This window comes from Cololabis saira, chromosome 2, assembly GCF_033807715.1.
Source record: "Cololabis saira isolate AMF1-May2022 chromosome 2, fColSai1.1, whole genome shotgun sequence".
In the NCBI taxonomy this organism is placed as follows: Eukaryota; Metazoa; Chordata; class Actinopteri; order Beloniformes; family Belonidae; genus Cololabis; species Cololabis saira.
The window spans coordinates 9,064,429-9,090,113 of NC_084588.1; the positions used below are offsets into that span (position 1 = coordinate 9,064,429).

The 25,685-nt window shown below is 44.2% G+C and overlaps 1 protein-coding gene across 1 annotated transcript in view; it reads right to left on the reverse strand.

Annotated features, from left to right (window-relative positions):
* Nucleotides 1–25,376, reverse strand: part of tshz3b (teashirt zinc finger homeobox 3b) — a 46,091-nt gene extending 20,715 nt beyond the window's left edge. Inside the window, exons 1-2 of the mRNA XM_061737306.1 lie at nucleotides 24,167–25,376; nucleotides 23,248–23,763 (exon numbers count right to left, since the gene is read on the reverse strand). Of these exons, the coding sequence (XP_061593290.1) occupies nucleotides 23,248–23,287 (40 nt within the window). The 5' untranslated portion in view covers nucleotides 23,288–23,763; nucleotides 24,167–25,376. The remainder of the gene's footprint in view (nucleotides 1–23,247; nucleotides 23,764–24,166) is intronic.
* Nucleotides 25,377–25,685: the final 309 nt, after the last annotated feature.

Genomic DNA, 25,685 nt, shown 5'->3' on the forward strand with positions numbered 1-25,685 from the left:
TTTACAGCACCGAGCCATGTATGAGGCCCATTTAATGAGGCTCAGACACAGACACACAGGCTTTGCTTTAATGTGGCTGCACAAGCACACACACACACAAATACACACATACACACACTCACCCAAGCACACAAATACACACAAGCACACACACAAATATACAAGCACACACACACACACACACACACACACACACACACACACACACACACACACACAAACTCATAAACACACTCATACACCCACTATGATGCCTGTTTTCACTGGTTTCCTTGCTATCATTAATGCTAATATTGGGAAATAAAACCCATATAAAGTAGACTTTTGTCAAAACTTGTGTTATGGACAAATGTATTTGAGAAAAATTTAGCAAAAATTTATTTAACTATGTCAATAAAGGCTATCGATATAAATGAGGATAATAATTAAATAATGGTATCAGTGTTTTTCACCAAGACAATGTCAGTTTTCAAGGAAAATGTGAGACATTTATAATCTGTGTTGTAAAGTGCCGTTAAAATGAGACTTCAGAGGTTTACGTGTTTAGAAATGAGTCTTAAGTCAGAATTTGCAATAGCGATGTTGCTCCAAGCGTGAGCTTAGTCTACACCAGGGAGTCTGAGCCCCGGCCGCCTTCAGCCAGTCGCTGCTGCTTAGGTTTTAGGCACGCGACGTACACGGGAAACCAAACAAATAATACAAATAAAGAAGAAAGTTTACTAGTGTCGCATATTGGTTTAGGGCCTTGTTTCCCAGCATGCTCTTGACAGCATTCTGAGGCGATTACAGGCCATGTCTGCCATCCGTCTGGGTGCAGAGATGGCAGATACACCTAAGACAGCAAGCCCAGTGTTGTTGTTTGGGAATAGATGTCTGCACACGAGAGCCCCGTGGACGTGGAAGTAATTCAGATCATATGCAGTGTGCTGAAAAAAGGGAGCGCTCACTTTAACTCGCTTACACGGAAGATCAGGACACAGACGTAGACAGTGGAGCCACCAGACGGGTTTAGACTGTGGGTTTTTGAGCTGCTGCTGCTGTCTCTTCCCTTACTGGAACTGCTTTCTGTCAGATTATCTTAGTCTCATAGTTCTGGACGGGCCGGGCCCTCTCACCCCTGTGGACCGGGTTACGTACGCATTATGCTCCTTTTCTAAATGTTGGCAGAATTTGACAAAGTTGAAATGTCTTCGACGTGTCTTGGTACAGGAAACACACAGGAAACCCATTCAGAATCTTTATTAACTCATTAAACCTCTGGATGGGTAATAAGAGCATAGTTGTGGTTGAGCTCACACATGTCTGATGAATTATTTCATCATGTCAAAACCAAATAAAATGATTTAAAATGAAATTAGCTGTGTTGTGACATGTGGCCAAACATCCTGGTGCACGTTTCCTTGTGAGAGTGTCCCTCTGTGTTCCTCCATAGTGGGGCTGTTTTTAATGAGCAGCTCTGACTGCAGACATGTGTCAGGATGAAATGCAGCGCCGGACCCTGCGAGCCATCAGCACCTTTTTATCGTGGCCACGGGTTGCTACGCCGGTCTGACTATGGGACGATGTCAGGTATTCAATTTCAAAGCCGCGGACCTGACTGTGTGTGACTTAGTGTGTTCATTTCCAGCTGGGCAATAAACATTCAGACAAAGTGATGATGGTGATGCATGTCAGGAAGGAGGGTGCCGTTTTTAAATTAAATTAGGACAAGATTTAAATAAAGTTTAGTTGATTTAATGCAAACAATGTCTGGTTTTAGGCTCTCTATCTAACTATTACATTATTAACATATTACACATATATTACATATATATATATATATATATATTAGGGCTGTGCGATTAATCGATTTTAAATCTAAATCGGATTTATTAATCAAGACGATGTTAAAAAAAGGAAAATCGGAAAATCGATTTTCCTTTTTTGCAGCTGGCTGCATTACAGACGGAGCTCGTCTAGTCATCTTTGTTTGGTCAAGAAAATTGTAAATGTTGTCACTTTACTAAACTCAAGGAGGATTTACAGTATCTTTCAATTGCACTTCATTCCTAATAGGGAAATTTGTTTGCTATTTCTCTTTAAAAATAAAGATAAAATATTTGAAACAATTTATTCCATTGTCTTTTGTAGTTTTACCAAAAAAATCGAAATCGAAATCGAAAATCGGGTTTTCAGAGAAAAGAAAATCGGGATTTTATTTTTGTCCAAAATCGCCCAGCTCTAATATATATATATATATATATATATATATATATATATATATATATATATATATATATATATATATATATATATATATATATATATATATATATATATTAAAGAGAGAGAGCGAGAGAGAAAGATAAATATAGATAGATAGATAGATAGATAGATAGATAGATAGATAGATAGATAGATAGATAGATAGATAGATAGATAGATAGATAGATAGATAGATAGATAGATAGATAGATAGATATGTCAAAAATATGTAGAAATATGTTTATTAACTAAACAATAGAACATTTAACACAATTGACCTGGTAGTCATTCAGCCAGAGATGTATATACATTCAGCAGTAAATGTCGGTTAAAAGGTGGGACATTGTAATCTTTATAAATTAAAACAAAAAAAACAAAAAAAAACTGTACATAAATCATAATAATACTATTATCAAACCAAAATCAACCTTTTACATCAGTCTTCCCCCTCACTGATCGTCCACCATGTCCCACACTTGCATCCGACACATGCACACGACGCACATGCAGGAACCGTTGCGTTGCCGACACATAGCTGTGATTTGTAACAGCTGCGCGCGGGCCGTCATGTGACAGCTGCACACACATGCACCAAAACCGCAGCCGATGCGTGTGATTTACAGCGCGGCGCCCACGCGCATGTGCATGCAGTACGTAGTTACTGCCAGGGTGCTGGCAGGTGTGCACTCACTCCCGTGTGCTGGGCCGCGTCTGCGTCAGGTCGCAGGAATCCACCAACGTCCAACATTGTTTCCAGCGTAGCAATGAAATACGTTTGCAGGCTCAAAAGGTTGTAAATTATGACATTTGTGTTGTATGTTTTGCGTGCTGATAAAAAAAAGAGTAGGTTTAAAAGCTTAACTTAGCTCCAGGGTTGGAGGATGGGGGTTGTTGACATAGCCTCTATCATTTAAAGACCACTAGAAGTATTTTCAATTTTATGCTTTGTGCACTACCAAACAAAACTATCTCATAGCCAATGCTTGTTAATTTTAATATACATATATTTACATCCTCTATGAAGTTACCAAGCCTCAGAGCTTTAAGATGTTCCATAATTTCGGAAGATGTTTGCTTCCGCCTCCTACTTCCTCGCGTCTCTTTGTTCGGTCTGTTTGGCTTTCACGCAGAGAACATCACATTTGTTTTTCTTTCCAAAGTGACGCAGCTTGAGCTCGCGATGATGGAAGTCGGAGTGAAGGAATCCGTCAATCCTAATGGCTCAAATTCTCCACTGCGATATGTAATGGTTGCTTCGGCTTCAGCCATGTGTGACGCTGCACGCCGTGCAGCCAAGTCAAATGAAGCCCATATGACATAGGGGAGTTATTTAAACACACATTATTGATTTCTCTTTGTTTAAATCATAACTGATAAGAGGTCTGGAGTGCTCAGAAAAGCAGCAAATTCCTCCACGTGTTTTAGTTTTGAGGCCCCTGGTCTTTTAGCCAGATGATGTTTCATTTAAGTTTCGCCCCCTCTCTGGAGATGAACTTTTCAGAGGTGAAGAGCGAGGAAAGGGGAAAACATCACGGTAAATGCACTCTGTTTCCAGGCACTCAGATATGGCTGGAGCGATTTGAGAATAGATTCCTCTGATCCAGTGTCAGCTGTAGCTGCTTACAGGGAGACTTCTTAACTGGAGCTTATAATGATCAATGAATCAATAGCTACATGTTAACCAATCAAGTGTGTATTGACTGGGTTATAAGTGCTAATGAAAAGCACACACACACACACACACACACAGATACACAATTACATACCCTGCGGTTCCCTGTTCGCTCCATCTTTGGATCGAGGTCACGATCACCGCGGAATAGGCAGCTCTTTTTTTAACTAAGTCAAATAAAAATCTTTCCATTTTTATGTAACTGAGTTGTGTGATGGCTACGGTACAGAGCGCGCGCGTGTGTGTGTGTGTGTGTGTCTGGGCTGGGCGGTGGGGGCTGTTCGGTGAGACTGGATATAACCTGGAGCAAGCCTCCAGGCTAAATCATTCCTGCAGGAGTGACAGAAAATGTAGAAAGCAAAATGTTAAACGCGGACTGATGTTCTGTCTGCTGTTTCCATCTCTGCTGCTCTGCTGCTCTGCTGCTCGCTCCGTCCCTCTCCCAGCTCTGTGTTCTTCTACAGCCAAGCTCATTCGCTCGCTTCCTAACTTCCTGAAAGAGTATCTGTCAGCCACCTTAGAGTGAGCCGTCATCTCCGCCCCTATTTCTTTCTGAAAACCTTCCTGAACCTACACTGCAAGATGCTACAACTGCATTTGTGTGTGGTCGAAATCCCCCTCGTCCTCTTGTATCAGGATGTGTGTTATCCTTTACGTTTCCTGTCCTGATCCAAAACTGACAATGGCCAAAGCAAGATTACACTGCAAGACCTTAAAGTGAAGCATTAGATTTAGGTGAGGGACATGTGTTGTTGCATATCTGAACAGAAGTCCGTTCATAGGGTTCCTTTAACTTGCTTTCTCAGTGGTTTCATGGCTGCAGGAGGGACATCTCAATCACACGAGACAGCTGTCAGTTTCACGGTTGGTTGTAAAATCTTTTCTTTGTTTTTGCGAATGCAGAAGCAGAATTATGCGTCTTATATGAATGCAGTCTCACAGTATGAAGGGACACCGTTAAAACGAGAATGATTATCAGCTTCAACAGGCCCAAAAGGTCCACGTTAGGACACACAAATCTCAGCCGGGACGTTCTCGAGTCTAGGCCTGTGTTGAAAAGATCGATTCTCCGATTTTAAATCGATTCTCATATTAAGTCCTAAAAGTCGATTCATATGTCTAAAGATCGATTTAAAAAAAAAAAAATGTTTTTTTTCATCATTACACTACAACTTTTGGTACTTTTTTGTTTATGCCCAAAAAAGGAATAATTTGTTGGACACGAGAATAACTGCTGCCATGTTTTTGTCTTTAAATATGTTTAAAGGTATGAAAACATTCAAGTTTTCAGTTATAATTGCATAAATTGTCTATATTTCTTTGCTTTATATACTGTCTTGGAGTTACATTTGCATAAATGTTAAAAACCAAATGCTCATAAATGAATAAAAAATAAAAGCGATTTCTTTCGTCCTCCGTTTGCTGCCCTGGATCTGTTTGGTAATTCTGACCCACACGATGTTTCTGAAAGCAGTTCTATCAGCATTCTGGGAGCTGATTGGTCCTTACAGCATCATTAGCTGCCAATACTTGCTGTTGAATCTCAATATAATACTAGTATTAATACCTTGCGTAACTAGACAGTCATATAATTCATGCAACAGCTGAAAAAACAGTTTTATTAACAGTAACCCAAATCAATATCGGATCGAATCGGATCGGATCGAATCAAATCAAAGCGTGATAATCGATTCTGAATCTTAAGAATCGGAATCGAATCCATTCTTGATATTTGAATCGATCCCCAGCCCTACTCGAGTCATGTCCATCATGCTCGGTCCACGTGTTCATGGATGTTAGAGCTGCAGATGCATCAGATTCACTTCTGATTCTCTTGCAAACAGCTTTAATGATGATGCTAATCAGCAGAACCTTCTGCGGTTGGAACGTTACTGGTCATTTCTGCAGGAGACATCTAGATGTAGATCAGAGAAGTAACGCTGTGACCCTCAGACAGAGTACTGTACACCCGTCACACCGGAGACAACTTTAACTGTAACCGAAAGAAGAAGAAAAAAGAAGTGCATGAGGGACATAGTCGTGTGTTTCCCTGATAGCTGGTCAGCTTCTCTCCGTCTGTGCTTCTCTGCCGTGCACTTGTTATGTCTCGAGCCGGGGCTGCTTGTGTGCACAGCGCACCCGGTTCCCGCCGCGTGTTATCGCTGTGTAAACTGCAGATAACAAAAGGCGGTGAGAAAATAAGAAACGACAAAACACGCCGGGACTTTGTTTGGGTGAGCACAGATGTGACACAGAGACGCATCCTGTGCGATTCCTCACAGCGTCTGAAACTTTGCAACTGAACACAAAGGCGGATGGAGCACATGCGCTCGAACAAACTTACACACGCAAGAAACCTGCAGAAAAGAGAAATATCCCCCAAAAGCCCTGTATTGTAGGATGTTTTATCGTTAAGAGTAATTTGGTGCATGTTTATTGTTCTACGAATGAACGGTCCAGAGTCTGCTTGTGATGTTGTGGAGAGCTGGTTTTGATTTTGTAGCACTGGGGGGTGGGAAACCAACAGGAAGTTATGGTTTGTGTTTGAGAGATTAGATATGTCAGAAACACGCTCTTATTCCCGCTCTGGCTCTCAGCATGGACGTGCACATGTGAGGGCTGTGAGACCAGCAGAAAACCACGGCGCTGCTCTGAAAACCTGCTGGGTGGTTACGATCCCAGCCCCCCCCCCCCCCCCCCCCCCCCAACTCCCCCTCCGCAGGTTCAACCACGGCCGCTCTCCCCGCCTCGCCCTCAACTTTCCTCCGACTCGGCCCTGGAGAGGCCGACCAACCCGTGCGCCGAGCTCGGCCATTTGTATTTAATCTTCGTGTTTTAAGATGGTTTCAATGAAACGCTGAGCACAGCTAATCGAGTTTAGGAAACAATTTGGGAGGACGGGTCCAAACACACACCTCACGTAAGGCCTGCACAGCTCTGGACCGGGTTTGTGAGAACGTTTTGTAAAGGACGAACCAAAGGAGCCCTAACAAACCCTGAAAGAGTCCCACAGACTCTGAAGCTCTGATTTACTGATGTCACGAGGAACGATAGTAAGTGCAGCAGTTTGTCTTAAGAAAATAAAAGTTCTTACACATGTGAAGTGAGGTGAAAAGCACCCCATCAAAAAAGGAAGAAGATTCATTTGAGAATAAGCTCACTTCAGAAGAGTCTCGTTTAAGAGTCAGCGTATAGTCGATTGTATCTCCGGAAAAGCAACATGTAGCTGGAAAAAACAATGAAAACAGGAGCTCTTGAGAGTGATTCTCTAATGATGCAGACGTTAAAGCTGCGTCACATGATTTTGTCTCCTATCATGTTTCTCCTGCACGGTTCACCTGACGAAGAAACACTTAAAATTATGATAAAAAAATGTTTAAAAAACTCCACAGAGCAGGTGTTTTTTATTAAATGTGATCTGAATGTAGCTGCGTGAGTGCAGCTGGGGATGAAGCACGAGTCGGCTTCAACTTGAGGAGTTTTTTCTTTTAGTCCCTTTTGCGAGGCCTTTAAAAAAGTCCTTTCTTTCATTTTTTTCTCTCCAGCCCATCTCCTTGTAATTAATTAGAGCGGTGCCACTGACTAACAGGAGAGCCGGTTTTATCAGCACTCACTCAGTCCATCCTGAGCGTGAGGAGACGGAGAGGAGGGATGAAGACTGTGAGAAGCTGAATCCCACAGACACTCACACGAACGCGAGTGCCAATGCCGCAAACACGCAGCGATGAAGAACGAGCCCTCTTTCTCTCACCTTTCCTGGCTCCGACTCCCCTCCTCCTCGTCTTCTCCTGGACCAGCCCAGGACCAAGTATCAGCGTGGGTCATATCTTTTTAATTATCTTTTCCCGCCTTTGATTAATTATTTGGCGTGACAACGGCGTGTTGGTAATGCTTTTCACCTGCCGCCGCTGACTGACGGCCCCTCTGTCGAACTCAAAAAGCAAACAGCTGCTGCCATGATTGCCTAGCAACCGGCCAGTGATGGATGAGTGGAAGAGATGGATGGCCACAATAAATCACCACGTCTGCCTTGATGCTATAGAAATCTGGGAGGAGTGAGGAGGGCAGGGAGAGGGGGGGGTAAAGAAAAAGGTGGGAACGCAAACTGAAAACTCCAAAACCAAAAAGCCAACATGCTGAACGTTGAGCGTGTCGGATAAATCAGTCATGTAAATGATCATTTGCCCTGTGACGTATCAAATTTAGAAAACGTGACGGCAGGAGACTGGAATGACGAGATCAAGGAACTATTGGCTGCTGAGCATCAAAATTCCTCACTGACCCTGAACAGGAGGCAGTGGTTAAAACATTTAAATCTTTCAGGAAAGGAGCTCTTGACCACAACCATCATCATCACAGCAGCGGCCGGCGGGATGTTTGGTTTGTTATGGCTGGCATTCCTAGCCTTACAAAGCCGCCGTGTTGCAGGTCACAGTTCCTGGCATGCTGGGAACTTTGGTTTAGGTTGCACCGGTCAAGCCCCTCCAGGTGTGTCCAACCCACCTGCTGGTTAGCAGAAAGCTGGAGGAGATGCACATGTGAACAGCTCATTCTCTGCTGGCAGCTCCCTGATCCAGAGAAACTAGCTGCAAACCAGAGGTGTCTTCAGTATTCACATTCATTACTCAGGTAGAAGTATAGATACTAGAGTTTAAAAATACTCCTGTAGAAGTTGAAGTATCAACTCACGTTTTTTACTCAAGTAAAAGTATAAAAGTACTGGTTTCAAAACTAATTAAAGTATAAAAGTAAAAGTAATGTAAGGGGGAAAAAAGCCATTAAGGACAAAAGCCATTGAAAATGAATGCATCTTAGTATAATGCAAATATATTAAAGAACCATATATGTGTACTATTGAGCATTAACATGTGTTTCAGAGAGCAGGAGATATGATGACTAGTTGCCTATAAGTATTGTAATGGTGCAAAAAGTCAAACTTCAGAGGCATGTTATCATTTATCCTAACCTTTATTGGAATGTACATCCAAGTTTAGTTGCAGGAATCTGAGGGAACGGATGTAAGAACAAAACTGGACAAGAACATCTGAAACAACCACAACCAAATTCACTCTATCCGGATGGAGCAATTTAACTGGATAGTTTTTTTTTAAAGGCCGAAATGAAATAGAGTAACGAGGCTGTTTTTAAAATGTAAGGAGTAAAAAGTACAGATAATTGCGTGAAAATGTAAGGAGTAAAAGTAAAAAGTCATCTGAAAAATAATTACTCCAGTGAAGTATAGATAACCAAAATTTCTACTTAAGTAAGGTATCGAAGTATTTGTACTTCGTTACTTGACACCTCTGCTGCAAACACACCAGCTAAGGGGAAACTGTGTCGTCGTGGTTGTGTCGGTGCCACCAAAACTGCCAAAGGCGGTTTAAAAAAAGAACAGCAACAGCTGAATGTCCACTATTAATAATTAAATAACCTTAGAATTGGACAGAAAACCCACAGAATGGTTAACAAACGTCTCTCATCCGTCCGCCTCTTCTGTCCAAACTCTCCTCCTACGGCTAACCAGCCAGACACTGGTGCGCGTTGTGAAAGTAGCACAGTGGCTCACGCAGGCTCCGTAGCCCCGAGCTGAGACGAGGAGCGGGTTACAGAGGTCTGGGACGATAACTTCTCCCAGCACCGCTGTCTTTTTTCAGTCTTGTAATCCGCAGCGCCGACAAACGCTGACTCAGCGGTGATCAGCTGAGGTTTCACCCCAACTCTGGAGCCGCAAAAGCTTACATAGCCTTCTTTTTTTCAAACACGGTGTAGTATTTCTGATCTCTGATGTATAAAATTGACTCCCGCAATAAAACCCATGCAGAAAGGTGGTTATTAAAGGACGTGCGTCCTTATTTTGGAGCTTTGCAGGATTTACGTCTGACTGGCTCAGACTGAAGGACGTGTAGCATTAGCAGCAGTATCTCCAACACTTAGTCAAAAACCACTGCGTTTTCATGTTTGAACGGGAGACATAGTCAGAGCTTTTTTTCTTTCAAAATGTAAAACCATTTTGCAACATCCTAATTGACCAATTTTGGTTGAAAAACACCAAAGAGCTCATTTACACCATGTTTTTTGTGTTCTGTCCACAGCAGCCGCCTACAGAGGTGGAGTCAGACATTCGACTCGGTGTTGACAAGTTTACTGCATCACCTGTTTATATAACGAGATGCTTAATCACATCCCCTCTGTTGTAGGACAACAGTCTAACTTTGCCATTTCCATCACGTGTTGTAGCATTCCCATGTGACATGTTCACATTAACAAGCTTAATTTATTTCACTGGCTGGTTGCTAAGCGCTGTCTTTGTTGGGTTGTGTCTCTCTCTAAATTGGAGTTAGAGCTTTGCTCCACCCACTGCAGAAATAGAGCAAATGTAAGATGACGTTGTGTAGAGTCAAATATGGGCAGGCTGGGTCTGTGATGTCACAGAGCCCTGCACATCTGAGCAGCTCCTGACTGTAGGTGACCCCAAACAAACTGAACAGGCTGGTTTATATATATTATTTTATTTTGAACTGGTAGTTACTTCAGACCATTACTACTGTATTTGACCTGGTATTTGTACGTTTTGACCGTATAGAAATGTAATTCTTGCCATTGTAAGAATGAGATGTACCTGCTGTACTCTACTGCCCTTACCTTTTAATAACTTGTGCTTTTTATTATTTTACCTCTTTTCTTATCATTTTATTTCATTTTATTTGTTATTTACTGTTTAATTATGTCCTTTTGTTGAGTTGTTTTATACAAATAAACTTGCCTTGCCTTCAGACACCCAAACATAAGCCTTCCAGTCTCCCCACGGTTGTTGTTTTTTTCTCATAATGTCCACTTTAAAATATCTTCTTCACGTTTTATTTACTGAAGAGTTTCAGTCACTTCTTCACACTTAACTGTAGTTTTTCCTCCTGTCCATTTATTGAGACCCCGACTGTCCACCCCCTTCACCTGCCCTGCTCTCTCTCTCCTCACACACGCTCACACGTACAAACACACGTGCAGACACACACTCATCGCAGCGGCTCCGGTTACAGCTCTGTAGCTATCCAGTCTAAATAATATAGCAGTGATGAATGGCCGGGCCAGATTCATATCCATCAACTGCTCTTTTTTTAAGGAGCATCCATCTTCTGTAAGGCCTCCCTTTGAATCTGAGAGAAGTGAAGAGAGAGTGAGAGGCTGCCCTACCCCAACCCATGGGAAAGACTTGTGAGTGGTTTGGAGTTTGCGTGTTTGTGTGTGTGTATGTGTGTGTGTGGTTATGTGTGTGTGTGCGTGTGTTAGATAAGGCATCATGACTGATACACACTTTCAAGCAAACCCCCAGGACACATGAGCACTGAAGAGAGACGTACAGAGTGTTATTGACATACAAACACAAATCCATGCCTGCACACGAATCCCGGAGATTAATGGAGGCGTGGCTCCCGATCTATATTTATTTGTTACGTGCAATGCGAGTAATTGTGTGTAAAATGCGATTTAAAGTTTCTGTTTCAAACATTTTTGGCCCCCCGTGAACGTGTTTTTTTCCTGAGAACAGACTCACTCCACTGATATTCTCCCTCTTCCTCTCAGTTGTTCTCTCTTTCCCTCCCTCACCCCTCATCCCTCATTCCTTCCCCTCTCCCTCGGCGGACCTCAGAGAGCAGATTGGAGCAACGTCCTGCACACTGACGCATGTGCTTATGTACACCCACACCGCCGTGCGCTCCCTCACACACACTGCGAGGCCCTGGCAAGGTCCCGCGTGATAAATGACACATGTCATTGTGTCAGAAGAGAAAGGTGGGTATATGATGTATGGTGTGGACGATGAGAGGGGGAAATTGACTGTTTGGCAGTGAGGCGACGCTCGTCTGCAAGCTGCTCTCCCCTCCTTGGGTTTTCTCCCGAAAAACTCCGGATCCACGTAGCAAACATGCTTTTGCATCCACACACACAAACACTTCCAAAAGCTCTGACATCCCCGCATAACTGCACTCAAACCCACTCCAAATATTGGACGGGATTGTCTGAAGCAAGAGGGCCAGAATGCTCTCGTCTCCCCTAGTTTCTTTCTTTCTCTCTGGTTCGCGTGCCTCTTTCCGTCTTTCATTTAAAGACCTTTGCATCCCTGGCCGAGTTACATAAAAGAGCAGTTTGTTGGGGGGGGGAGAAAAAAGAGAAAACAGAGGACAGAAAGAGCTCTGCCTGCTGCATGTGGGCAGGCAATCGGTGAGGGGGATGCAGAGATATCAATCACAGTCCCGTTTGGCAACAGAGATACTAGTATTTCAAATAAAACAGCCAAACCTAGACAAATAGCCTTAGCATGGGGCTGTAACCTGAGCGGCCCCCTCCTCCCCCCCCCCAGCACCACCCTGAAACTTCTCATAAAGTGGAGAAACAGAGCGAGGCTGCCTTTGTATTTTTTTTTTTTTTTCGTTCCCCCTTTTCCTCGCTGCCTATCTTTCTCCTGCCTCTTTTTCTTTCTTTGTCGCTACCAGGCGAGGTGGCTGACATCTGCAGAGTGCATTTACAGGGAAAAAAATGTGTCAGAGGAGTGTGATGCACTCTTTTTGCACGCACGCACACGCACTGCATTCACGCACGCGCGCACACACACACACACACACACCTACGCACAAGCGCACACACACAGACGGCCCCCCTTGCTCGGTTTCATTAGCTCACTGGCAGGGTGGCACTTCTCAAGCTCATTACTGAGGAAGGATTTATGGCGCGGCAGCCAGTGGCGGAGAAAAGGCATCTGTCAATAATTGCAGGGAGCAGCAACTCCCATCTCCACCAGCTTTGAAATCTCATTAGGTATGCAGTTATCAGGCATAAAGATCAAAAACATTACTCAGCTCCGACAGAAAGCGACCAAGAAACATTAATTAGCAACAGGCCCTCACAGTATAAAATAAAGCAGGCTTCTTCCCCACTTCTCTCATCTCTCACACTTTTTCCCCCCTTCGCTTCAGCTCCGTCGACTCGGTCTCTCTATCACCTGCCTGCTCGCTTTTAACCCTCTTTAAGAAGAGAAAACAGGAGAAGACAGGAACGCCGGGGCAGGAGTTAGTACGCCCCCCCCACCCTCTAAACCCACTTTCCTTTCACACCCTTGTAAGGCAAAACCGGATCAATCCATTGCCGTCCCAGGTTGTCTCGTAAAACCTCTGACCCCCACAGACGCTCTGGTGTTGCTGCACAAGTTGATAATACTTCCTCACATCTGAAGCTGATCAGAACGGGGAAAAAAGAGGACAAGCGGGGGGGGGGAGAGGATGTCAGGTTGTTCTTTGACAGTGACTGAATGGTGAGAATTCAGTCAGGTTTATATAAATATAAATGAGTGTGTGCATGAGTGTGTGCATGAGTGTGTACCAGTGTGTGTGTGCGTGTGTGTGTGTGTGTGTGTGTGTGTGTGTGTGTGTGTGTGTGTGTGTGTGTGTGTGTGTAAATGAAGACAGGAAAGGAAGAAGCTGTCAGCCTGAGAAGGATGCCGGGTCAGGCTGGCCCTGATTACCAGGGCCTCAGACGGGTCCTCGCCGACTCCCCTGCCTTTCATCACAGCCACTGTTACACTGTTACACACACACGCACACACACACACACACACCAGACTGATGGCTGCCAGTCTCGCCCCGGCTCAGCCAAAGCCTCCGTGGGAAAAGGGGAGGCAAAGGGGGTCCCGGTCGCCCGAGAGCGTGCACCAACACACACACATGTGCACGGCTCACAGACATAAAGGCGACCCCCACTGAGGGTAAGAACAAACCCAGACCTGGAGTCGAGCCCAGATGACACTCAAAAGATGTGCAGTTGCACAAACCAACCCCACACAACTCGTCTCCCGAGTGGGAGCGGCGTCCTCGTCTCCGGGACCTTCAGCGCCGCTTCACGGGACCGGTGTCTCAGAAAAACACAAGCTAACCCATAAACAGACGCTGGAAACGTGCAGGCTTCTTATTGGGGCCACTAAAGAGTTTCCTGATTTGCTCGAACTTATTAAAACTACATTCCAGTGAACTGTTTCATTTTTAAGAGATCTAGCATGACCAGAACACAAACCCGGTCCAGACGAGCGTTGGTCATAAAACGAGCGTGGTCTGTGGCCTGCAGTGGGAGCGTGGCTGTAAACGCACATATATCTGCCCCGTGTCAGCACAGGAAGTGGCGGTGTGTGTGTGAGTGAGTGTGCAGAGATCTCATGCCATTCGCTACATTTCCTGTTTGAGCTGTTTTCCCAGGGTGCCCCTGTGTGGGCCCGTCAGCCAATCAGACCCCACAGCCAGGGGCCCTCGTTGGGATTAAGAGCGATACCATTTGAAATTTGTTACAAAGTTTATATATTTGTTTAAAAAAAGCCACCTTTTGCCCAAAGACGCGGCTGTGAACCATGTTCGTAATTGCAGAGAACAAAAACAACTCATATTAAAGTTGGACTCCTCCAACAGACGTTGGGTTCGTACACGTCTGTGTGTCGTCTCAGTACGGCTGCGACTACTGGCTATTTTTAAAGTCCACTGATCTAACGATTATTGAAAGGATTGATCAACTCACTGGGTTAGGAATTGCACAATAACATCAACCATTCTATTTTAGCTATTAGGTTTTATAATTAGCCAAAGGCCTGTGCCAGCAAGAAAACACTGAAAATAGTTTCTTCAGTCAAAAATTGAATTTATTCATCTTGAGCGATGATGAAAACTTTGCTGCCCTAAAGATTATAATAAATTAACAGATTTCTCATAAGTATAAATCCCAGACGAAAGGAAAAGTGTTTCAGATATGAGCTTTTACGGCGCCACCAGGACTTCTGAATCGTGTTACACACATTTGTGGTATAAGTTTCTCGCTATCATTACACCTAAGTAGTTTGAGTAAATCAAAAACGTAAACGGTTTCTGAAAGTAGAAGACGAGCGTTTTCTGATGGTGTTATGATACATAGACATCAGTACACGCTGAGCGGCCTCCGGTGGCTTTGAGCAGTGAATTCTGGAGAGTTTTATTGAGATTTGTCGAGAAATTTCGGAGATATTTGCGTTTTACAGTTTTGTCTGCTCTCTGTATCGCTCACGTTGGCCTTCTGGCTCAAAGACCTCACAAAGTGTGCAGCCACAGGTGAGAGATAGAGAACAACAAACTGATACAGAGATGAAAATAGCTACCTTTTCTTAAAAATTATAATTCTTATTCTTTTAAGCTGTTTTATTGACTTGAAGGCCTGTATTCTTTTAAAAAGTTCTCATCCACAGCATGAAACAGACGAGAGATGACAAAACCCACTAATAAACCATGATTACATTCATAAGCAGCTCATTTCTTCATGGATTTTTGTTTTAATTTACATTATTTGTTGGAGCCCTGCGTCTAAGAATGAGATATTAAAACTGAAAGCCTTAATCTTTTTTTACTGGGATTTAAAGGCTACAAATGTGATTATCTGTCACCGCTGCCTGCAATAAAAGGTGATACTTTATTGACTTTATTTTTGGGAAACAAATGTCTCTGAATGAGTACTAGACAATCACACAGGTTTGTCATGAAGCTCCGGTCTACACGTGTGGCTAGTTGAATCCGATGTTTACATGCATTTTGTTTCGTAACACAGCACCAAAGTGGAGCCCTTTGCACTTTACAGGCATCATCTATGGCTCTCTCTGTAAAAACACTAATCTTTGGGGAGGAGAAGGAGAACAGGGAGGAAATAGGGGGAGAAAGGGAGCGAATTTGGGGGGGAGGAAGTGGGGACGGGGGGGGTGCTGAGAAAAAGGATGCAGCCTTGTGAGCCAATTTAAAAAATAACTGCTGATGCATCAGCTATTGACTGTTTGAGCGCTCGTGATAACGCTCAAGGCGAAACTGGGAGCAAAATGACAGCATCAACTGCCTGCAATAAAGTGCAGCGCGCCAGACCAAGGGAGCTCTAATTGACAGCTGTCAACCTAATGGGAGCCATGACGGAAGATTCTGGGAGAGAGAGGAAAAGAAACACTGTTTATAAAGCATCAGCCACTTATCCTCCAGGAATGAAGGGGCGGTGGGGGGGGGGAGATATGTGGGAGCTCTGGAGTATCTCCCTCCATCCCTCCCTCGTGCTCTGTGTCTCTCTCCTTTTCAGTGATTGTCGTTTGTCTACTTGCTTGCGTTTTCATTCACTTCTCTCGCCCGTGCACATAATCTTTTTTACAATCTCATTCCCTTTCTGTCTTTCCGTATGATAGAATATTTAACCATGCTAGAGTTCTCCCACTTTATATCTTCTCTCCCCCCTCGCTCGGTTCATTGTGGCATAGTAGGGCAGGAGCACTGACAAAAAAAAAAAAAAAAAAGAAGAAAAAGGGAGAAAAAAAGAAAGGAGATGGCCATAACAAATCACAGTGTCAGTTAGCTGCCTGGGAAAGACTCACTCTGCCCAAAGTAATGCAGGCAAGAAGGACAGTTACCGGCAGACCACAGACACAAAGTGTTTTTTAGCTCAGCATGCAGAATGCAAAAGTTTTATTAAATGTGCAGGGATCCAGTCGGAGACGGGGCTCGCGAGCAGACGGCTGGGATTTCCTCGCGAGTTTAAAACTCTGTTTAACTGGACATGCTTAATGTGATCATGTTTCCCAACCTTTTCAGCCGAAGAGCTCGTAATATGAGGCACTTTCTGCTCCTGAATTACTCGCTGTGGTTTATATAGCCATGAGCAATGAGCAGCTCGACTGTAAAAAAGGCTTTTCCTGCTATCCGATATTGTTTCATTTGGGTTTAACTGAGTGCTGAACACATAAGGCCACCAGTGTGCACATGGGCCGCATATGGACATGTGTACACATATAATAAATGTCTGCTCACGTGAAAAGGGATCTCTATATCTTTTAGCTGGGGACCAGTGGAAACGTTTCCACTAAATTAAAAGCGGAGAATAAAAAAAGACAATATAAATCAAAGTAGGATTCTGGCATCACTAGAAAGTCAACAGTAAGCGTGAAGTAGGTCATTCTCCAAACAGAAGGTTGGCAAACCCTAACTTTGCCCCACCATATGTCAAATACTGTGTGTGTGTGTGCATGTGTGTGTGTGTGTTAGGGATGGGCGATTTGGACTAAAAAATGTATCACGATAATTTCTGCCATTTATCCCGATAACGATAAAATGACGATAAAAAAATCCCAATTCAACTCCACCTTTTTAACTATAAATCTATCTCGCTCTCAGATCCGCCATGTTTGTTACACAAAAACGTCATCAATGGGAATTTTTCTTTCTTTCTTTCTTTCTTTCTTTCTTTCTTTCTTTCTTTCTTTCTTTCTTTCTTTCTTTCTTTCTTTCTTTCTTTCTTTCTTTCTTTCTTTCTTTCTTTCGTTCTTTCTTTCTTTCTTTCGGGCTCATTTATTTCTTTCTTTCTTTCTTTTTTTCGTTCTTTCTTTCTTTCTTTCGGGCTCATTTCTTTCTTTCTTTCTTTCTTTCTTTCTTTCTTTCTTTCTTTCTTTCTTTCTTTCTTTCTTTCTTTCTTTCTTTCTTTCTTTCTTTCTTTCTTTCTTTCTTTCTTTCTTTCTTTCTTTCTTTCGGGCTCATTTCTTTCTTTCTTTCTTTCTTTCAGGCTCATTTCTTTCTTTCTTTCTTTCTTTCTTTCTTTCTTTCTTTCTTTCTTTCTTTCGGGCTCATTTCTTTCTTTCTTTCTTTCTTTCTTTCGGGCTCATTTCTTTCTTTCTTTCTTTCTTTCTTTCTTTCTTTCTTTCTTTCTTTCTTTCTTTCTTTCTTTCTTTCTTTCTTTCTTTCTTTCTTTCTTTCTTTCTTTCTTTCTTTCTTTCTTTCTTTCTTTCAGGCTCATTTCTTTCTTTCTTTCTTTCTTTCTTTCTTTCAGGCTCATTTCTTCCTTCCTTCCTTTCTTCCTTCCTTCCTTCACTTACGTTGTGCGTGGATTTAACACAGAACCATAAATCAGTTTTACACAAAAACGTCATCAACGTGAATTTATCGTTTTTACCGTGAGATACAAATTCTTACCGTGGGGAATTTTTTTGACGGTTTATCGTGAACGGTAAAATATCACCCATTCCTAGTGTGTGTGTATTTAGGTTAGTAACAGTAACAACAGAGATACCTTGTATCTTCACAAATAACAAATGGAAATCATCCTGCCGGTACTTTATCAGCCAGAAATGTTCACCAGTGAATCGTGCAAAACACAAAAACACTCGAGTTTAAGGCAGTGACCTTTTTTTTCTACTTCCAGAGCACCTTTTGCTTTTGAGGCTGTTCAAATGTATCCACTTCATTAGAAAGTGAAGTACATGACTTTTACTTCAAGCATGAGTAACCCCTGAATTTCACTCCTCCACGAAGGACTTCTTCTTCCGCCATGTCTTAAAGGTCATTTTCTGGGTGACAGGCTTGGAAATGTTGAGGGAAGCATTCGCAGAGCACGAGAGACATAAATCAAGGGTGGCGGACAATTCCGGATGAGAAAACATGTTCTGCATAAGTTTACAGATTTTTACTTGAAAGTCTCGATGGCTAATTCATCTCAGTCACACTCGGAAATATTTGTATGAGTAAATCAAAGTATCCGTTTTGGGTTTGCTTGTGTTTTCTCCACAAGGGTAACGTATAATCAAGCATTTATTCTGCTGTTCCCACATCCTCGGCCCGACGTCACACGCACAGTGAGACGGCATTTGTCACGGTCTGTGCAGGCTGAAAGGAGACGGTGGTATTAAGGCTGCAGCTCTGAAAATTATTTCTAGCATTGTAAATTGTATGAGAAGTATGATCAGGTTTTAAGCGCTATTAGCTTCACCTCACTGGCATTCTTTATTAGGTAATATGACCTTCTATTGTAGGCTGGGATAGGAAGTGTTCATATCTAATGAAATCATGAATTAAAAAGCAAGATTGCTTCCTCTCACACCGAAATGATTCCCTGTATATTATCTTTGTTAGGGACGTGTCCTGATCGCTGCTGAACAAGGTGAAAACGCGCCCGTGTGAGCATGTGCAGAGTGCACCCGCTCCCTCCCGTGAATCTGTGTGAGTGAGTGTATTTAAATGGGCCACTGCATCTCGACTTAGATCCACCACGAGTGCAACGTTAACACACATCAAGCATGATTAATCTCCCGCTCTCATCTACAATCAATCACACACACTTGCAAATGAATGCACACAGACACACACACACACACACTCTTGGAGAGAGAGAGGCAGAGGAAGAGAAATCACAGAAATCAGCTGCTTTTCCCCCTCGGCTGCCATCTATCTCCTGTTGGACAGAAGCAGATCTGTCTTGATGTTAATATTTACATAAATCATGCTTAGCCCTTTTGGACACCATGCTGATGATAGGTGTTTCAGCAAAATCAACGGCGGTGAAAAATCCTCCTGCTCGCGGATAGTGTCATTGAGCAGCTAATAATGACCCATGTCAACATTATCAATCCGTATAGGAAGGACACCTCCACGTCTACCGTACCGGCACAACTCACCACTAAACATTCTTTTTGAAATGACAAACTTGCAGTCTCTCCCGCAAAGGATGTGAGTCCTGTACGATATTGAGGCTTTAAAAGTATGCTGGTATGTTTGATGTTCGAGCTTCCTTTCTAGTAAGAATGATCTGTTTGGTCTCGGCTGGCTTTGAAGCCCACGGTAGAAAGCCCAGCAGCTGCCTAAGCTTTGTCTTTTTCTGTCAGGACCGCTGAAAAAATAAATACCCCTTTTCATAAGACGATGGATGTGGGCACGTACAGTATTTGTGCGCGCATGGACGTACAAACCGAGGCCCCAATCGTCACCAACCAAGACCAGTTTCCTTCCTTTCCCTAACACAGCGTGGGCTAAAAACCCTCACCTGTGGTGGAGAAGCGGGAAAAGCAGAGGGGGGGGTGGAGCAACGGGGCAAATGAGGACTATGTAAGATCAAGTTGATTACATCCAGCTATGCTGCAGACCTAATTGGCGAGCGTGACAGTGTGCGGAGCTTGTCATCTCCAATCATTAGGCCTGTCAGAGATCCATCAGATGTTCAGCTAATTAGGAGAACGCTAATGAAGCTGGCAAAACAACTCCTCTTTTTAGTTGGCTGAGTGGGCTCCGACAACAGGGCGGGAAGAGTGCGTGGGGGTGGGGGGTGGTGGGGGTAAAGAATGAGTGCAAACCATCCTGGAAAAGATGGTGATAGGCTCAGGCTTGGGGAAAGTCGAGGACGCACGTTATTTCTTTACAAATGAAAGAATTTTCAGCTGGGCTTTGATGTGGTGGTTGAAGTGGATCTACGTCGGGCTTAATTGGGTAAAATACAATAACGGACATATAGGCAGATCTTGGTTCAGAGACCAAGATCAGTCCCATAGAAGAGCAAAAAAAAAAAAAGAATGAGACGGATTTAACACTGCAGGGAAAAGTTGGAGGTTCCTCTGCCCCCGACGCCCCCCGCTCCCACCTCCCAAATTCCTAATCAAGGCCTATCATTTGCAATCATCCCTTAACTCTCGCCATTACAACAGTGCAATCAGTCATCGCTCCTTTGTGTGCCACAGAGTTCCCCTAAACCTTACAAGTTGCAGCTGGAGAAGAGGAGGGAGGGAGCGACGGAAGGAACAGGAGATGGGGAAGGAAGGGTAAAAAAAAAAAAAGAAATAGCCAGCTGCCAATAGCTCAAAAACGAAGCTCCTCCTCCGTCTCGTGTTTGTTCTCATCCACTCATCAAATAAATGAATGCCTCATTTTCTTTCCCCCGTTCCTACAGCCGCCACACTCATTCCCTCATTCCAGCTGAATGAATAGGCTTTCACCCATCCATCCATCTGTCCATCCATCCATCCATGCATCCATCCCCACACCCTCCTCCTCCCCACCCATGGTGTCCATTAGTGCTAAAACATTTTGATCAAGTCTCTGGGCTGAGAATACATAAAACTCCCTCTGCGTGTCTCTCAGTGCCAACCTCTGATTGACCATTAGGGCCATTGATGAATGTGGCTGTCAGAGAGCAGACAATTAAATCAAATATGAAACAAAGTCTCTCTGACGGCCCTTCTGATGGGGCAAACCAGTCTTCCGCTTCACGATGACGCTAATAGTTACATTTTTAATACCAGTCTGGGTGCCTGAGCCTTGCACAAAAGAAGGGGCTGCATTCTGGTGTGTATCCACCACACAAGCGGGCTGCAGAATATGCACCACGCGAGGATAAAGTTAATAACGTTAAAGGAAAGAACGAGACACAAATGTGATCCAAAGATACAATAAAATGACGGCGTTATAGCGGCTAGATGTTTGCGAGGCCAGACATGACTTCAGCAGGCCCTCTTTTTTTCCTACCAGGCGGAGGAAGGGGAGGTAAGGTAGGAGGGGGGCGGCTTGATTTATTGACACTTATTGGGAATGAACAGATCAAAGGCTCGGCCAGATGACGGGTGATCAATCAGGCGTCAAATCAAAGATGGCAATTGTCCATTAAAGCTCTCTTCCAGTATACACTCCCTCCTCGGGGCAGTGAAATAATCTTTACTAGAGAGGAAAAAGTCCTTCCCAGAAACTGAAGTGAAGGAGAGAAAGAAAGCAGAACATATCCCGATAAAACCAGACCGAACATCTCTGAGACGTTTACAGAGCCGATGTATCAAAGCCTCCCAGATAAAGAAAATGCAAACGAAATTTTGGATCTACCAGGGATGAAAATGTAGGAAAACGAGTACGGCAATAAAGAGATTAAACAATCTCTGTAGAATAAAAACAATGAAAAACACACAATGGCGAAAAAGTCGCGCAAGCCACCAAGCAAACGCTGTTTCAGTAACGTTCCAGTAATGAAGAAGTTGACCCAGAGAAAGCAGCAGGCATGAAGGGTGTCTGTGACTGTAAGCTGACCCCCGAGGAGCCAGCAAACCTCTCCAGGAGAGGTCTTTAATCCCACAGTCAATATCTACAGGAAGAGAAGAAGGCCGCCGCCGCCGCCGAGGCGGGCAGAGGTACAGTCGGAGTAAAAATAAGCCCGACTTCTGACCAGAGGGGAAAAAGAAAAATACTTTTTAAAGGATATGCTCACGCTTGACCTGTGACCTTTACGGGAAGCATTGGGACAGTCACTCTCACCAGACAACAACGCTTGTAATCTTTTCAGGTTTTGGACAAAAACAAACATCCCAAGGCTGTTTTTGAGGATCTATTAACTTGAACATCTGATCTTAAGTTGATAATTTTCTCTTAAAAAATCCGAAAAATATGAAAGGGTTTCCCAAACCGTTGGGGGGGAATCTTTACACGTCCTATTTTGCCCAACTATTTCAAAATCAACACCTGAATAATTTCAAGCTAATTAAGACAAATAGAAATTAGCAGCCATATCAATATGCAAGACATTTTTGCTTTAAAAGCAACAAAACAATTAATCAATTATGACAGTAATTCAAGGTCAGTTTTTTTTCTGTTCAGTTATAGCATAATTGCACAAAATAAGAAAAAGTGTTTGGATTATTAATTACTCTAAAAGAAAAAAAGAAAATCAGATGTCCACTTTCTGGATTTGCAAACAACAGCAAAGACTGTTCTAGTGAGTGTGTTGATATTAAGGATGCATCAGTTGATTATAAAAAGATCAATGATGACAAAAATAAAAGAAACGTGTGTAGAAGGAGAGGATGTTTCTACTATTAGCCTACTTTTTTGTTTGACAACAAAAGATGTTGCCTCCACAAAGGATTATTTGTGGATGAGATAATTATCAATAAAAAAGAAAGTGAGGGAGAGAGGGGGGGAGAGAGAGGGAGCGGTGGAGTTAAAACAAGGGGTGAATGTCGTGGACCCCAATGCAAAACTGCATCTGGGAAGTCATCATTCTCATGTATTGCAATGACTCAATGGAATACTCTTCCAACCGACAATATTTCATGTACAAGTCCCCACACCTTTTCACATCTTGCCAAGCGTTGGTTACTGTCAAGACAAGTGTGTGTACATTTAGAAAGTGTGTTGTGTGTGTGTGTGTGTGTGTTGGGGGGGCAGCCTAGCTTTAAATCTTAGGTGCCAACATCTGACAGATCCCATGCTCTGTTGAATCTGCTTCCATGTTTCTATTTGGTCTTTTTGCTTTGTTTTGCTCTTTTACTTATTTTTTTTTCTTTTTCTATACTAATTTGTATGTAGGCTACTATTCCATCAACCTGCCCATGCAGGGACTTACAGGTGGAAAATAGCAAGTTGCTACAACCTGTGCACAATGCATATTCTCTTGCAAAAGATTAATCTCTCATTGTGCACACTGTCCCTGTTTTGAAATAAATAAATACAAAAAAAAAACGCATGGAGAGCCAATAAAGGCAAAGCAAAGGCAAAAGCGCGTACCTGCGGCGCGCCGCGGCGCCTGCTGCTTCCTCCGCGGCATGTCGGCTGTGTGGCCCCGGCAGGGAGAGCTCTGGCCCCGGCAGGAGGCTCGGCTCTGGCCACGGTGATCCTCGAGCTGCGTGGGGGATCTCTGGTGCACGCTTTCCCCCCCTCCTCCTCCTCCCGGGTGCGCGCTCAGGGCTCCCACATAAGATCGGGGGAGTGGGAGTGCGTAAAAGGAGGGGTGGGTGTTCAGTTTACGGGGAAAAATAAATAAATAAATAAATAAAAATCAGAGAAAGAGCCAGCAGAAGGTAGGATCGGGGGTAGGGGGGACCAGCGCTGCTCTCCGCGGGTCTCTCTTCTCTCTCGCCTCCAACCGACTCGGATGACGGGAGGAGCGGGGAACGCTGCTGGAGCTCCGCGGCGGAAACACCAACAAAAAAAAAAAAATCAAAAGCAGGCAAGGATGAAAAGAGCTCGGCGTCTTCTTGTGATCCTCGAGGCGACTTTGTGTGGGAGGCTGCAACAGGCAAGCTGGAGGGGATAAAACCAAATGATTGCGTCAGTCAAAAGTCCGCAAAACAAGGGGACACACATCAAGAAGCTGCCACAACTGAAACCCTGCGCTTCTCCTCCGGTTCCACCTCTCCGCCGCTGATAGGCGTCACGTAGCTCTCCCTCTCCCTCCCTCCCTCTATCTATCTCTCTCTCCCCCGCTGTCTTTAGTAACCCTCTCACTCTCTTTCTGACATCCACCGGCTTATTCTGGGGGCCACGTTTATTTCTAACGGCTTATCACAAGCTCCTGGACCGTGGATGGAAATGTGTGTAACAGGCAATGCAGGGGGGGAAACACATGGTTATTCTGGCAAAAAAAAAAAACACAAATCATTGACAAAACACGCACACTTTTACAGTGACGGAAACGCGCACTTACTTTAACGTTTTTTGGTTTCCCAGTCTCGCTATATTCCGTTTTCCTCCCGGTAAATCGCTCTGACTTCAGACCCAAAACATGCCCGAGAGCATCTCATCCTTGCGCGTTTGGCATGTCGGTCATGAAAAAAAAAGACATGCAGCTTTTTTCAGTTTGTTAATTCTCTGTCCCCACGGCGGAGGGCTCGGGAGGAGGAGGAGGAGGAAGGTGAGGAGGAGGAGGAGGAAGGTGAGGAGGAGGTGAGGTCGAGGCTGGTCCTGCCCGGCGCTGCTGCTGCTGATCCTCGTTATTTTGCTCCGGGAGCGCTTTGGAAAAAAATCCGCTGAGGGTTAAAGTCATTCACTCTGGGGGGGTGAATGGATGCGCGTGCACGTGGACTCACGCACACGCAGCGTGCTGGTGTGTGTATGTGTGTGTGTATGTGTGTGCGCCCCAATCGATGAGATACGTGCTTGATTGGGTCTCCCTTGTTGTAATAATGTACATGAGGAGAAAGCAGGAGGAGGAGGAGGAGGTGGCGGGATCGGGCTGCTCCAGGAGCGCACACTGCGCTCCAAACACCGCGGTGGCCGCTGCTCCTACTTTTCTCAGTTTTCCTTTTTTTTCCCTTCCTCTTCCTCTTTACCTGAGCCGATAGGAGCTATTTCACTCCGACGACTCGCAGCAAATCAGACGCGTCTCCAAAACGCAGCGTTCCGTCATCCTCCTCCGAAACCAAGAGACGCAAAATCTTCTCCACACCAAATGGACCGGAATAAAGTTGTTTTTGTTGGTTTCTTTTTTATTTTTATTCTTCTTTAAACAGGTAAGCTCGAAACTTCCTCAGTTAGGATTAGAATTATTGAAATATTTTCTGGAGTTGCAGGTGCTCATTTGTTTCAGCTTAGTGACGGAGAAAAGTTTTTTTGGTTTTCTTTGTGGATCAAATCGTCTCTGGTGTTTTTCAGGCAATCCTCGCGTTGGATGGGAGGCTTCCTGGTGCCGGGAGCAGGAGAAACGGCGGTGGGAAGGGAAGGGTGAGTTGCCAAAGGCTGTCTCTTTCTCTTTCTCTTCTCCTCCTGTCTTCTGTCTCTGAGCCAGATGCGCCGCCGCGCCGCGTCAATAATAACCACACAAACAGCTCTGCGGAATCACGTCTATAGCCAGCCTTTCTGCCGGTTCCGAGTAAAACCCAGGCTCGTGTCCGTCCTGCTGTCTCTCCGGAAGGGTTTCTGGCTGTTCGGAGTCTCCACGGATCCGGGGATGGTTCCGCACGAACCTCGCCGAGACTGTGCGCGCCGCTCCACCGCTGCGCGCCGTTAGATCCGCCCAAGCATCTGTCCGTCTCTCCATTGGTGCATCCATCAGTGTCACACACACACACACACACACACACACACACACACACACACACACACACACACACACACACACACACACACACACACACACACACACACACACACACACACACACACACACACACACACACCTTACACGCACACACACCACTGCCGTGCCCTGCTATACGGTACTCCTC